Source organism: Misgurnus anguillicaudatus, chromosome 21 (genome assembly GCF_027580225.2).
Source record: "Misgurnus anguillicaudatus chromosome 21, ASM2758022v2, whole genome shotgun sequence".
Classification (NCBI taxonomy): domain Eukaryota; kingdom Metazoa; phylum Chordata; class Actinopteri; order Cypriniformes; family Cobitidae; genus Misgurnus; species Misgurnus anguillicaudatus.
In genome coordinates this window covers 14,270,062-14,286,922 of record NC_073357.2, presented here as the reverse complement: position 1 = coordinate 14,286,922, position 16,861 = coordinate 14,270,062, and the positions used below count along the sequence as shown (strand labels likewise).

Sequence of the window (16,861 nt, the reverse complement as noted above, 5' to 3'; positions counted from 1 at the left end):
CTAGGAGTATGGCATCTTCTCAGGCCCTTCTATCTGGGCCTCCATGCAATATGCAATATACTTTTACAAGGTACTTTAGTTTGGACCTCGCATCCTTATCTGGTAATCAAGTTCTTATGTGCATGACACTTTTTACAATAGGACTGACACAAATCCTTATGGCATAGTGGACATAGGGAAAAGGGAACATCTCGGTTACGGTTACTTCAGTTCTCTGAGACGGGTAAAAATATGCTGCATCTCATTGCCATATCTCCTTTGTACCTGTAGCACTCACTTCATTTTCCAGAAGCTAAAATGCACTGTTTGCACCTCCCTTTTACACCTTCCTGTATCCATCGCACTTGTGATGTCATCACTCGCTGCCTATAAGACAGGTTAGTTTTACAGTTATTCAGAGGCCAGGCGCATTCTGCCCCAAAGTGTCATATTATGACGCAGCGTCACGTCCCTATCTCAGGGAACAGAGGTTACAGTCGAAGCCCATTGCTCTTTGTTGTTCTGGATTTACCAATAAATAAATAAATACTTAATTTGTTACATTTGTTAAAACTGTAAAAATTTAATGAAGATAAGGTAGTAAAACAGTATACCGCACTAGTGTGCCATGCAAAATCACTGCAAGTGAAATTTACAACATAGCCTTAATCTTTATTTTAGGCCGTTTGATGACCACAGGCGGGGTAAATACCTCTTGCTTCCCCAGCAAATTGCATCTTGATTGTATGATTGGAAAAGAATCATAGCCAATCACACTTGAGAACCAGACAGTACTGTATAAAATTAAATATAGCATGCAGATGGACGTACTTTCCATTTTTCAATACTTCAAAGTAAGCAAGATATAGTATGTTCTTAGCAAAATCCTCCACCCTTTTTATTGATTGTTAGTAAGGAAACATCAGTTTGAGTAATGAAAAGCAGTTTATGTACATCTTTAGTTTTAACAATTGCTTGCATAGTTATCCAGCTATTGCAAAGAAATGGTCAAATATTGATGCTGGAGTACAGTGATATGCCAATTTACCCAGACACTTAATACCAGTAGATGCTTTGCGTTATGCAGTATACACCTTTGTTCATTTTAGTAATACAAAGGGGAAATTGACAGTTGCACAATTATTGTTTCTCATTTTAAAGTTTGTTTTTATGGATTAAAAATATTTTATTCCCTTTCTCTACTCTAGACCATCAAAATTTCTTTGGCATGGATGAGCGTTTGGGGCCAGTGGCTATCAGTTTCCGCAGAGAGGAGAAAGAAGGATCCAGTGGGTCCCAGTACAACTACAGAATCATTTTTAGGACCACAGAAGTAAATATATTTTCTACATACACAGATAACATTTTTAAACCTTTTGATACTTTTATTCAAATGAATCATATATATTTAATACATTTCTCCCCTAAGTTTATTTTTTAATTTTTTAGTTATTTTCAAGACTATTTTTCACCCTTTTTGTTATACTTTGTACTGTTTGTACTGTACCTTTAAATTATCTATGATGGGCTTCCTGTAACGACTATGGAGTAGTTAATTACGTTTCTTACTTCTCGCAGTCCAAGTTCCTGTTGTTTAGTATCTCCCTTCATCCATCTTTCTCAAAGTTATTATTTAGTTGATTTACGACTAAATTATCATGACCAAGCCTTTAGAACAGACTGGATCATTCTCGAGTCTTTAGGGAGGTGTTTCATTATTAAGGAAATGTCTCTCCTTCACGCTCAGGTTCTGCATCTGACCCTGCCCAAAGCAGCGAGCTGCTACAGACCAAAATTGGTTTTCTATGGCTGCAGCTGATCACTCTGCTAGATTATTCACACACATCTGTGTTGCGCACAGTGTAAAAGTTCAGGAGTTCGCAACATCACTGTACAGCCACTGACATTCCTATTACACAGCAGCCTTGCTTCATAGCACACAGTATGTACCTGGCACGCAACACTTCGGCGAGCCGTTACTACCTTTTTCAGCATATAAGGAGTTGTATTTCCTCACTTGGTGCTGCTGCAGAACCAAGCTCTGTTCTTCTATGGCTCTGTGCAACACACACTGTGGCTTTACAGCACACAATATGTAACTTGCTCCTGTACGCAGCAAGCCATTACAGAAATGTCCTAGGTGTGTGGAGTCGAATCTTGCACTTGTAACCCACACATTCGTCCATCCAAAGCAGTGTTTAGCCTGTTACCTTACCCTGTGCAACTCTCAAATTCCTCTATTGGCTAACGCCGCCAATGACAGGGGGAGAGCATATTTTTATATCCTATTACCCAGAGAAGGCTGCAAATTTGACTCGATGGAGACCAATCCAGCTGGGGCGGTCTCTTCGCATAATCGCCATAGTACGCCGGTCTGGAGATTGCGAACGAGTAATATAGTTTGTGCCTGACGAGAGGGGTGGAACAGCTTGTGCAGCTACTATCCTCTTGTCCTAGGTAACGACCCCTGTTGCTGGCTTCATTCAAGCTTGCCTCTCTCAGGAGCACTCACTAGATATGGGTCTGCTCTGAGCTATTCCACCTGAGACACTGTTGCCTTTCGCGCTTTCAGACTACACTCACGCTGGCCGCTAGCTGAAACCTCCCGAGGCTGCATGTGTAGGTGGTATACGTCATCAAGACAGTCTTATTTCAGAATATTAACAATTATAAAGCTGACATTTATTTTTAGTTAATTGTACATTTATATAATATGATTATGACTTGTGAATGTAATGCTCAGTTAATTTAAATAAACCAGGTTTGATGACGTATGCAGCCCACATATGCGACCTGTGCAGACTGAATCCTTCGGCTGCAACAGCTGCAAACCGTGATGATCCCGCGATCTTTGATTTGAGGCAGATTTGAAAGCCTGTTGAAGACCCATTTTCGAGGACATTAAAACACGTCGCCAAGGAAGCGAAAAGGGGATTTAAAACGACAACGCGACAGGAAAAACAACAAGACCAAAGTCAATATTGGAGTAATGTTAGTTTTCCAAGATGGGACTCAAGGGAGACAGAAGTTGCACTTTATATCTTCTCCACAGACACTTCAGCATATTCGTTTACATCTATACAGTCTATGTTGTAAACTTGAAGTTTTATAGTTCCTTGGCTAACTATAGCATGATTATGCATAAAACTTGTTAGTGTAAACATGCATGCGGTTTAATGTGTTCGAACAGCCACACGCCGTCTCTCCGCCCATTTATGTAATTTGAGGTACTGAGAAAAATGTTTTTCGTCTTTTCTGACCTCTAGCACAAACACACAGTGACAGCCCTATTTTTAGCCTTTCATTGATAAAACTGATCTGCGCGTCTTTTTGTTTCATTTTACAAGCGTGTGCAAGTTGAGCGATCTTATTACACCAATATCAGAGAAAGCTCTTACATATACACGGACAAAACATTGTCTAACATGTTTACTTAAAAACAAGCATTGGACTCTGATATAATATTAGTTTGCGTCCATTTAAACCCGTCATTACTCCTGCTCATGATTAAATGACAGGAGAGGGACTCGTCCACAGACCATCCCCTCAGTAATCTGGAGAGAAGCGGTCGAAAATTGACAAAAAGAGACGGATTTAAATATCAGGTGTAAACGTGATGTGCCTCTCTCGTCCACTTGTGATCCGATCGACGAAAACACATCTTAATACCAAGTGTAACAGCCCCTGGGATATTTTTCCTCGCGTCGATGAAAAAGGAGTGTCTAAGCTACATTTATGGATGTATGTGATTTTAAACTGACATATAATGAAAATCAGACTTTTTCCATGTTTAACATAAATCTGTGTGCTTTGATGGATCACAGGCAAAGGACATTGCAAATTGTTTATTTTTTTATTCAACTACTACTTTGTAGTTACTGGAAGCCATGTTAACCTTGGCATGACACGGCCACCGTATTAGAGTTAAAATGCGTTCCGAATGGGGGTGCTAGAAAGTAATATTCAGTTGGTTGTCATATAGAATTTCACCGCTAGATGGGATTAGATCTTACACAGTGGAGCTTTAAGTGAGAAAAAAACTTGCCTATTATGGTGCCGTGATGGGCTGTATATGCCCTAAAGAGACTATGTGACTAAAACACCCTCAGCACAGTTAGAGCGTAGGGGGTTGTATCTACCTTTCCATCTAGCTCATGTGAGCTGTGCCCGGTATGGGTATTATACGTTTATCTGAGCACTCCGCCCTGACATTGCTGTAAGAGTCTTTATGCTTCAGAGATAGACTGTGGGCAGCCTATAATACAGCAGAGGCTATCGCGTTGGATTCGTAACACGATTGCTGTGGCCTGCCAAGCTCATTCTGTGAGCTTATTCCTGCTCCACCTAAGCAGTCAGCTGCTGGGATTTAGCTGGGTTCACTGGATCACAAGGATTGCAGTCTGTTTCAATTTTGACAGTTGCACTTTTTCACAGTTTCTACCGCATTACAGAGTCGCGTTTTCGCTTAATCCTCGTTTTTTCAAGCTAGCTATCTTGGCCATTGTGCTTCCTATATTAATGCCAGCAGATGCTGGGCGTGGGTATGCTTGCTACAGCTCATGTTGGGCTCGGCCTAGCCGTTGCTGTCATACTGTTACATTTTGCTTATCTGCTGCAATAAGACCTATATGCAGGCTGTGACTGTATGCATTATGTTCTGGATGAGCTTCTGATTGAGTCCCTAGAGCAGGGATTGGCAACTTCCATCCTGGAGGGCCGGTGCCCTGCAGAGTTCAGCCCCAACCATAATCAAACACACCTGAAGCAGCCAATTAAGGTTACTAGGGATACTAGAAACTTTTAGGCAGGTGTGCTGAGGCAAGTTGGAGCTAAATTCTGCAGGACACCGCCCGAGGACACCGCCCCTGGACTGAAGTTGCCCATCTCTGCCCTAGAGGCATCTAATCTACCAGGCTTGTCAGAATTTCAGAATTGGCCTCCATTCAATTCATGAATTGGAATTTGAATTGAATTGACTCCGCCCTACAGGAAGTTGAATTTGAATTTGAATTGGAATGACAGGAAGTGGAATTAAATTCATGGCAATTCAAAGAAATTCCACAGTCACACAACAAAAAGAATCTCACATACATTCAGTGTTAGGAAAGTAACTTTGGAAAATTGTTTGGCAACCATTTTAAATACCTGGTTAAAGTAAAGCATTCTGGGAAAAAAGTCATGTTCCATCGTGTTCCATAAAATTACAATTGCAAAAAATCTAAGTTAATTATTTGTTATGTGACTAGAGTTTTTAACATTAATTGCTGTGGGAAAACATTTCCTGTTAATGTAATCTGTACAAGTAGTTCAAACTAATTTAATTTATGGAATATGTAATGCAATCATATCTGACATATACTAAAAGCTTAATTTTTAACACTTCACTTACTGTATAATATGTATATTAATTTATTTGAATTTCTATTGAATTGCAATTCTGCATCCTTCAATTCAAATTCGAATTGTAATTCTAGATCCGGGTTTTGACATCAATTCAAATTTTATTCAAATTCAAGAATTGAATTGGAATTTAGGAGTCATTCTCAATTCAATTCTGAATTGTGCACAAGCCTGTAATCTACTTCATGTTGTCTTACATCCACTGGGCTGGGATTGTGATATGTGCTCAGCTAAGCATTGCGGTGCACAGACTTGAATAGCTCCACTGTGGCTGCTCTTCACTGTTCTCACAGCGTGATTGGAAACAATCTCCCATAGCATCTGTGGACGCAATGTTGAGTGACCGCTCTGGATAGGGAACATCTCGGTTACTATCATAACCTCAGTTCCCTGACAGATGGGAACAAGACATTGCGTAAGCTGCGTGTCACTGCTGAGATCAGCTCTACTGTTCGTTCAGTCGAAAGAATCTGAGTATTTTGCCACCTAAATGGGCTTTTTAGTAGCAGAAGTCCCACCCCTATATGCTGTTATGGGCGGCATTGGTCAGTATAGGCGTTATTCAATAAAAACTTTAGAGAAACCGGAAGAAGGAGTTCCCATAGCGTCAGCGGACGCTAGGGCTGGGCGGTATGACGGTATATTCCGTTACCGTGGAATAAAATGTCAGACGTAACAGATTTTTCTATTCCGTCTATTCCGCGGAATGCAAATAAGTGGGTGTGGCTAACTCTGCGCTCTCTATCTCTGCTCATGCAGCAGCCGGTCGGTCTCTCGCATGCAGAGGTCTCTCTAGGCACCCGCAAGGAGCTGCGACGCCAAATGAAGGGTTCTTCTCGCACATAATGCTAATAGTTGTAAAGTTTTGTGAACTTTAAGCAAGCTAAGACAAAACTTGCGTTTATATCAGTGACACGTGCGCTGCTGGAGCGATGTAGTTTGACGCGCCATTTGCTTATACAAACATATTTAATCGGAAAGACGAGAAAGAGACGCAAATGTTAAGGTCTAATAGAAAGTAAAGGGTGTCAAGACCTTAAAACAGACTTCATGATCATCACATCCTATCAACTGTCATATTTATAATATCTAGAGCTTCGTCTCTCATATAGGCTATAGGTATTCATCCTGTCTGTAGGTTTTTGCATATAGGCTATTTATACCTGTTCATTTTACATATTGCCTATTTTTAATGTAATGTATGCATAAATACAAAATACAATGAAGGCATACTATAGCTTATATAGTCTAGATAATTAACAAAAATTATCAAGACTTAATCTGTTGTTATCTTCTGGGCCTTTTCACTTTAACATTATTAACATTAAATTGCTCATAATTTAAAACTGCGGTGGGCATTTAGTTAAAAGCTAGATTGAGTTGCAAATTTCTGTAAATTTTTATAATCAAAAAACAATATAAACTGAAAAACATTTATACCGTGAAATATACAGTTCCGTGAAATAAAATGACTCATTCCGTGGAATAGATTTTTGGTCATTCCGCCCACCCCTAGCGGACGCAATGTCTCTTTCCCTCAGGGAACCAAGGTTAAGATATTAACCAAGACGTTAATATATGCATAGAATAACTCAAATACATAATGGTGAAATAATTTGTAAATGGTATTATTCATGTAGATTATACTTAATTCCTTTGTACTTTTGGTTAATAAAATCTTCCTCATTCCCCCTCTGGGGCTTATCTAAGTCCCATTTTCTTATTTTAAATCCAGAGTACAACCTTTAAAGCAATGTTGGCCTCTGTATGATCCTGGCCACTGTACTGTAGGTTGTTATAGATCTTCTTTTAGCCTTGGCCATCCTAGTAAAGAGCAACAATTCTAATTCTCAAATCCTTAGAGAGTTCTTTGTATGAGGTGTCATGTTTAACATCAATTGGTCAGCATCAGAGAATTAAAGCACCAAATTTTAAGTGCTCTAATACAATATAGACACATTGAATAGGATATGTGGTGCGACATTGCGTAAGCTGCGTGTTGGACATGCATTTATGTTATACTTAAAGTACACTAAGGACATACTATTTTATAATACACTTTAAGAAAGGATGTGTTAATTTTTGACACATTTTTTGTGTCATGCTTTTAACACATTATGGGGCGGTTTCCCGGACAGGGATTAGACTAGTTCTAGACTAAAATAAATGTAAGAGCTGTCCAAACTAAAAACAACTTGCACTGACATATCTTAAAATACATCAGTGCCCTTTGTTTTGTAATGTTTTGTCACGGTGATCCGTGTCATGTTTTGTGTCTGTTCCATTTGTCGTCACCTGGACATTGTTAATCTTCACCTTATTCATTCCACTTGTGTGTTATTAGTGCTTGTGTATTGATACCCGTGTTTGTGGTGCTGTTTACACGTACATGGTTATTTTTAAAAACTAAGAGATTTACCTTCGTTTGTGCCCCTCGTTTACATGCAAATGGAGAACTCGCCTCTGAAATCGATTGTTTCTAAAAACCCCGTCCAGAGTGGAGATCTTGAAAATCTTCGGTTGCACGGATGCATGTAAACTGAGACAAATGGATGTTTAAGCAGGCAACGTCACAGAGTATGCGCCAGAGCTCGCACCTATGTCAAAAGTGCGACCTATGTTTACATGTGACTGCTACTCTGAACGCTTCCAATATCATATTTATGTTCGTGCAAACTCGTTTCGTGTGTTTGTATTTGCAAATACAGCTGCTCCATTATGTCGAAGAGCAGAGACGAGTGCTCGGAGGTCAGCAATTTTACGCGTGTTTGACTTCATGCGGCGCTGTAAGAACCGACAGACGCATGATGTCCAAGTACCGCGAGAGCGATTCGAAATTAGACCCCTACGTGTGATTCCTCAACTCGCTTTCGCGGTACTTTGACTTCATCGATCACCTACTGCAACAACTCCTCCCTCCAACATTAAGGAACCAGTTCGCGTCACCACCAGCGCTGCCGGTAATTGGCTTACGTGGGCTTGAGCTTCTCTTGACGGCATATATGCACGGATACGTGTAAATAAACACTTTTCTGAAAACTGACATGTGTGCACGATATTATTTTTGAAACTGGAGAGGTTGAAATGTCCGTTTATGAAAATAGCCGTCCACGTGTAAACATAGCCTGTGTATCACTCATCGCCGGATCATTGTCATTGCTACTATGTTTGTACCTTGTTCCACATTTATCTGTTCCTGTGTTTTACCTACCTGCTGTTATTTTGATTTTCGTGTTTTGTTTCCCGTTTATTTATTAAATGTTATTTATTCAGTCAAACTCTGCACTTGCATCCTCACTTCACATATCCTGTTTACCAGTCATGACATGTTTTTAGTAAGGTGTTTTTGTTAAAACTAGTTATATTTTCTTATTTAACTAAGGCCTAGTCCTGGAAACCACCCTTATGTGTCAATTTGTGTTGATTTAAAGGCATTTTGTGTGAATTTGTGTTAAAATAAAACACAAGCTGTGTTAAAAGTAATGTTGTTCCAATAATAACACAGAGATGTGTGTATTCTGGGACAACGCATTTAGTGTGTTGTCCCTAAACTAACACTCATTGAGTTGTTTTTAACACATCCGTTCTAATAGTGTAGTGACAATAAAACATTTCAGGCATAATAAAATTGTATTGTAATCAAACTTTGAGTGAGATGCACTACACCTAGTATTAGTATACTAAAAACATACTCCAAATTGCTAGCAATGACATTGGAAGTACCTTAAATTCTGGCTTTCGTTTGTATTTTAAATAACACAAAAATGTGCTAAAAGTGCAATTTAATTGAACTTAAAGTGGCATTTAAATACACTTCATCTACATTAAAACTAATGTTTAGTTGAACTTTGACGGCATTGGAAACTTACAGTGCCCCATAAAAGAGGATTGAATATTTGCTGTACACTGATACTTCATTTTATAGAAACCTCTTTGTATATGAACAATTCACAAATCTTGTGGATGTCTATATTCAAACCTGGGTCCCTCTTTAGAAAGATACTGGATCTCATTCACTAAGCATGTGTACGCACAAATTTGTGTGTGAGATGTGCGTACGGATGTTTTCACGAACAAATCGTGATTTAACAAAAACATTTGTAGCAAAATGTCTTCTAAAAGTAAGCAACAATTCAAGAAAAACTAAAACCACTCATACACAATAATCACATACACTATAATCAAATACTAGGCTATAATTATAATGTTTATAGTAATGCTGATATATAAAATTTACATAATAATATTTTATATTATTATATTTTCTGTATTATATATTATTAAACATAATCTATATTATTGTTATTATATACATTATATTATATATTATTATAGCCTATTTATTTTTTTTCTAAACATGCCTATAAAGAAAATGCGTATATTTTCAAATATTCCACTTTCCTTCCTCACTTTTTAAATCTCTGTTTGAAAATGTCTGCTTAAAGCCTAATATCCTAAACGTCATGTAAATGTAATGAAAAGTCCAAACATCACTCACTTGCTCTCCTGTCTGTTTTATTTTAGATACAGATGTGCGTCTATGTCATATTAATTAAATGTCATATTTGTTAAAGCATACTTCTTTAACTCATTCACCGCCAGCCTTTTTGAGAAAAGTTGCCCACCTGCATTTTTGTGATTTTAACAAAAGTTTCTCAAAATTCCTTGCAGGAAAAATTATCTTCTATAAATATATAAACATACAAATTATATCAAATTAAAGAACACACCGTCTGCTTTCAAACAAACAATAAACAAACAAACAAACAAACAAACAAACAAACAAAATGGGGAAAAAACGTTTCATTATATATTTACTTTTTCCACTTAATTTAACCACTGAAATATGGATATTTCTCTTTAAAAATACAACATTTTGAGCAAAAAGCTTAAAAAATTGCGTTTTTGTAAAGGAATTTGTGTTAGAGATCAGACTCAGAATGACTATCAAACATAAAGGCAGTTAAAATAAATCATTAAATCTTTTTAACTTCCGTTTTTGATAAATTAGTGGATAAAATCAGTATTACACTTTCACTTTGAAATTTGTCCAGAAAAGGCATATTTATTAGTTAAATATTAACTCATAATTGACGAGATAACTCGTTAATGGGGGTGAATGTGTTAATGTTACTCCGGTCATTGGACAGCACTGGCTTCCTCCAGCGACAGCAAAACCCCCAAAATATAAAATGCAGAGCTCTCTTCTCTACATGAGAATGGCCCCTCTAATCTTAGGCAGAGCAGTTCTGAGGACACTGAAGAGGTCCGTCAGCAGTTCAAGGGCATTTTGCAGGGTTCATTTTTCAACAAATTTGTGCAATTTGCTTGTTAGTAATAAACATTTTAACTGTTAAACATTGTATTTTATGTTGCTGGGTATCACAAAACGTAATATAATATGAAAAAGTACAGCGGTTTGCAATTATTCTCCTTTCCCGTACAACACACTGTATTACGTCATGTTGGGGAGAGAATTTACCAAACCCGCCTTGAGAGCATTGAGAGTGACTAAAGAGATGAGTAAAGTACAGTATTCAGATTATAGATAAATACATGGATACTAGATTAAGAGATAAACAGGCAGCCAGAGAGCATAACTTTGCATAGAAAGTAAACAAACAATTAACATGGGACCATGATCCTGCCTGAAATTGGTGTATGCTATCTTCAGCACAAACGGATTCAGGCAGCATGCCTCAAATCCTGGAAGCTGAGTGAGGCACATCATATCTGGTTGCGGGGTAAGCTCCTCGACCAGCGACCAAAGCGCACTCACTTCCTTACAGCCAGTAGCGGAGTGGCAATCGGGAGAGTCGGGACTTTCCCAGTGCGCCCGTCTGATAATAGTAATAGTGAGTTATATTAGCAACACCGTCTGGTGGCCTGATGTGTGGCCGCAGCCCGCTGGTCAAACTGTGCAGCCTCTCTGCTCAACAAAGTAAATAAAAATGCTCAACCTGTTCGGCAGGTCCAACCATGTCCAGGATTTAAATAAATACGGGGATCAGTAAGCGGTCCATGCCCAAATGGCATAGCCTGTCAGCCTTTGATGTAAAAAGCCGCCGAACGCCTGTTTATTACAGTATGTATGCGGTCGGATCTGAGTGTGCTGCAGCTGCTGACCTCTGCTTCTGCGTATAATTATCGTGTGATTCGTTATGATCGTATAAACAATATAACAAAGCATCCTTTTATTTCACAAAACAATATATTTTAGATATTATTAGATTAGTAAGTGTGGATTAAGGATGTTTAAAATCTCTAGCCTAGTGGTCAGGACATGAATGGATCAAATCAGCAGATTTGCAAAGGTTTATATATCTCCACATATATCAGAAATAATAATTAGCATGGTAACCTTGCAGTATACCACATTATATATTTCCTACTATGTATATATGATTTCCATATTATATAAGTAAGTATTCAACGGCAAAAAATGTCTTATCTATCTCTATGGCTCTGGCGGAGGCTTTCATTTACTTTCATCAACATCCAACGTGACGTCATCGCCGAATTGCGTAAAAAAAGTTAATACCAAAAACGTTAAAAAAAGGTCTTTAAGACCATTTTGAGACATTTTTAAAATGATATACATATCTTGAGTGATTTATGTACCTATTAATCGACAATGGTGGTTAACCTGCAACACACAACCCTGTCCTTCAAGGCGTAATAAACCAAAGAAGGCAGAAGGCCCTGATGGTGTCCATCCACGTTGCCTAATAGTGTGTGCTGATCAGTTATGCTCTGTCCTTTATTCACTGTTTTCTTTGTCCTCTGCTAAAATACTGGTTATGTGGAAAACATCTTGCCTTATTCCTATTCCCAAAAAAGCCAAGGTGTCAAATAGTCTTGCTAATCTGAGGCCTATAGCTTTGACGTCACACATTATGAAGTGTTTTGAAAGGGCTGGACTTGATCATCTGACTAAGCAGGTGTCTGTTTTTCAGAATCCCTTGCAATTTGCATATAGGAAGGATGTGGGGGTAGATGATGCACTTTTATTTATGCTACATAATATTTATAGTCATCTTGAAACTACTGCCAGCTCTGTTAGGATCATGTTTTTTTCAAGTGCTTTTAATACTACACAGTCACATATTTTAGCTAATAAATAAATAAATTTTAAATGGCATAATACAACTATTGTTTGGTTTTTAGATTATTTGTAATCACGACCAATTTATTAGGTTTGGTAACAGTCTGACATTATTTTAACTAATACTAGAGCACCTCAGGCCCCAGTTCTATCTCCCTTTTTATTCTCTATACTGCTGACTACAGGCATTAGCAGTCATCCTGTCTGGTACAAAAAAATTTCTGATGACACTGTCTAAGTAGGACTACTTAATCAAGGTGATGACTTTGCTTACAGAAGGGGAGGTTCAGTCTTTTTCCAGCTGGTGTGAGTCAAACTTTTTAAAACTCAACATAGGGAAGACTAAAGATAGTGATTGATTTTAGAAAGAAGAAGAAGGTCCTTCCATTCACAATTAATGGCCAGCTGATTTAAATTGTGCAGTCATATACATTTTTAGGTGTCCATTTGGATGAAAAATTAAACTGGAAAGAGAACACTAACGTCTTAATGAAGAATGCTCAGTCGAGACTTTTCGTTTTGAGAAAACTTAGAACATTATTTCAAATTGTATGTTTATATATTTAAAAAGGAGCATTTTCTGGAAGGCATTAAACTTTTGTGAAAATCATGAAAAATGCTGGCGGCGAAAGAGTTAATGGATTCAGAAGCTCTTTTAATGAGCTTTTAATTATGCCTCAGTGTTAGTTTGTTGGCTGTATGGTTAAAGTTGGTGGCAAACCAGTTTCCCTTTCGCGATTAATAAAGTTTTTTCACTCACTCTTCAAAACTCTAGACACATAATTCCAACCAGTGATCAAAATACACATTTTCCAAATGCTTGGAGAATTTTGCGACGGCAGTGTACGTGACGGATGGATGGATGTAAGTCAGACAGAGTCTACTTCAAGATGCAAAATATGCAGTAGCAGCCCATGTTAAACGTTAACAATTTGGGACAAATATGATGTTGAGCAGCATCCAATGTCACAGCGGACAGCTGCCGTCAGACGGCTTCGGTGTGTGTGTACATTCATAGAAAATAATGTGTTTGATTTTTAAATACACGACTCGCTTTTCACCTGTTGTGCGACTTCCTTAAAGCTACAGTCGGCAACTCTGGAGGATTGAGACGATTTCGAATGTTTACAATTTTCATGCCCCTCCCACACTACCACCGAGCAACCTCCAGGGTCCGAAATTAACTTTTTGGCTCACCTGCCACGGGGACTGGTAGATGAAAAAATCCACCAGCCAAGCATATTTCTTACCGGCCAGAATAATAAACAGCCTTTTTTTGTCACATGAACATTGTTTTTATTTGCTCTATTCATGGCAGGGCTCGCAAAATTTCTAAATCCCTGGTAGCCCTTCGGGCAGGCACTCTTCAGTTTTTGGTAGCCCGAAATGAATGCAAGTAGCTCGAATAAAAAATACATTACTTTTAATGTAGAATATTAAGACAAAACATCTATCAAAACACAAATAAGACATATAAATTTTCAGTACATATCAAACATCAGTACAAATTTTTCTTCTAACCAAAGTGAAATATCTATACATCAGATTCTGAAATATTAACTGAAGTCACAGATAAGAAAATGCCACTTGACTTTGTGGGCATAGCACAGGCTTATTCAATTAGTTTTACCACTGGCCAAATTTTGCCAATACAAAGCCAATAGGGCCTCTAACCACAATGTTTAATCTGCTATTCTTGTTGTTGTTTTGATGCTGTTGTTTTTAAATAAACAAAAAGACGGATTTCCATGTAAACCAACTTTTCCTGCTCATCCCCACACCAGATATACTCACCATTTAAAAGGGGTTTATTGGGTCACAAAACTTACAGTTTGGACCATCCAGTTACAGATTGGATCATTTTTTCTATCAGAAAAACAGGGGCTACTGTCGCTTTAAGAGCGATTGTGCACAGAGTCACTCTCTTCACTGCCCGTATAATCTTTATCACTTTAAAAAGCTTGCTGCGAGAGATTTAATTTTCTTACGTGGGGATAGTAATGACTGACAAGACGTAGTTAGAGGATTTGCCCAACAAATCCATGACAAATCATGACGGATTGCTTCCTGTACTGCGTCTTTTCGCGCGATTGCGAAAGTGAAAGTTAAACTCGAGCGCGCGCTCAAACGTAATTTAAATACCCATATGCCTGAATTTCATACACCATTATTACACATCCAAATCTGTGAAAGAATGCATAAGCATTTAAATGTATTTTTTCCTCCCTATAAGTCAAGATAGCCCGACGGGCAGGGCGGGGATGCATTTTGATAGCTAATATGCAGCAGATAACTGCTGACCGCAAGCCTGCAGTACTAGCTAGAAACAGACCGTCTCTAGTGCGAGACTTTGAGCGTAGAGACGTTCTGTGGCTAGCTCACCTCGTTCCCAGATTAGTTACTGGCAAACACATTATATTGCATTCATATTTTGGTATGAAAATCACCCGCCAGTGTGGCGGGTATCCTTTTGAATTTAGTCGCCAAACTGAACATCTACCCGCATTTGGGGCTTGGCGGGTGTTAATTTCGGACCCTGGCAACCTCCCATTGAGATTGTTAGTGCGTGTGCACGAGTATTACCCACCAAATGAATGTAAATAAACAATGTCTGACTGAAATGCTCTTTTTGCTATTTTGGTATTTACAGCAGACATGGTCATTGCACATTTTACTACGGTTTATATAACTGAAATTCTGCTGATTGGCCCTAAAACCATGCTCTCCAAACCGTACACTTTCACTCTTAATATTGATGATTCACCTGTTCACCCTTGTTGTCAAAAACCTCAGCATTAAATTTGACTCCACTCTCAGTTTTGATCATCCTATCAAATCACTCACTAAAACTGCCTTCTTTCACCTCCGCAACATTGCCCGCCTCCGACCCTTCCTCTCTATTAGTGATGCACAGACTTTGGTTCACTGCTTCATCATGTCACGCCTAGATTATTGTAACTCACTTTTCCTTGGTCTTCCCAACAAATCCCTTCAAAGATTGCAATACGTCCAAAACTCTGCAACCAGGCTCCTAACATATACTAAACGATCTGCTCACATCACCCCCATTCTCCATCAACTCCACTGGCTACCAGTTCCGTCCCGGATTAAATACAAAGTACTACAATATAGACCGGGACCATTACGAGTCCTAGGTCAGGTCTCAGGTCCTCTGTAAAGACCTCTAGCGTAAGGTCCATTGACAGTGTTTAAATTCTGTTTCTATATATGATGTCACAGTGCAGTTGTTTTAAAGCAGCAGTTTTTAATGCATGTCCCTTTTTTTACATGTAGCTGAAGACCCTGCGTGGTTCCATTTTGGAGGAGTCTGTTCCCTCTGCAGCACGCCACACCACACCACGTGGCCTTTCACCTAAGAGATTACTAGAATTCATTTTGCCTGATCTCAACCTACAATGTCTTAGACTGGCTTCTACATCTCCTAAAGTCAGAGATACACTCCTCAAACTGGATGAGCAGGGAGTGAGTAAGATTTTTTTTGTTGAAAAATGATATAAAGTAATTTTGGCCTAATTTCACTTATAAATAAATACATTTAAAGTTACATTTAAATTAGTTTAAAACAGAGATGGCCATAGAGAGACAAAAGTTACAAATTGCAGCTTTAATTAGTTAACTCAACTAGCCATCAAGAAATGTTGTCAGTGTTAGCAATCTTTAATGTTCACTTTATGAATTAAGTCTTTGGACATTTGAATGAGTAAGAATAATGATGTGTGCTTTGAAATTTTAGACGTTATTTACATTTACATGGTATTATGTGTTTGTGTGTCTGTGTGTGCGTGTGTTTGTGTGTGTCTAAAGCTAAATTTCCAGCGTAAAGTAGGTATTATGTACTGCCGAGCAGGGCAGAGTACAGAAGAGGACATGTATAACAATGAGAGTGCAAGCTCTGCTTTTGATGAGTTTCTGGACCTTCTCGGCGACAGAGTGAGACTAAAGAGTTGGGAGAAATACAGAGCTCAACTAGACACCAAGAGTAAGAAAACAACTTCACACACACACAAACACACACACGTTGGTATATGTTGTTTACGGGGATTCCATAGATGCAATGCATTTTATACTGTACAAACTGTATATTCTATTTCCCTACCTACCCCAACCATTACAAACTGTGGGCAGTGTTTCATCTTTGAAAAAGTACCATTTAGTATGTTTTTAAAGGAGCGGTGAATCAAATACACAATTTTGACTTGATAATTTGTTATATAAGAGGTCATCATACTTAAATGAACATCCTGCAAGTTTCAGAACTGAAAATGTCCATGCTACTGAAATATAACAGTTTTTGGCACCAAGCCAGTGTAACACCAAGTGTGGAATTCGGAAAAATATGACGTCAAAGTAGAACTA

The 16,861-nt window shown here is 38.4% G+C and overlaps 1 protein-coding gene across 2 annotated transcripts in view; it reads left to right on the top strand.

Annotated features, from left to right (window-relative positions):
- The window catches only part of LOC141348955 (signal-induced proliferation-associated protein 1-like), a 195,660-nt gene that overhangs the window by 100,857 nt on the left and 77,942 nt on the right, over positions 1-16,861 (top strand). For both annotated transcript variants that reach the window (XM_073859681.1, XM_073859682.1), the window contains exons 3-5: positions 1,188-1,312; positions 15,779-15,967; positions 16,310-16,484. In XM_073859681.1, the coding sequence (XP_073715782.1) occupies positions 1,188-1,312; positions 15,779-15,967; positions 16,310-16,484 (489 nt within the window). The remainder of the gene's footprint in view (positions 1-1,187; positions 1,313-15,778; positions 15,968-16,309; positions 16,485-16,861) is intronic.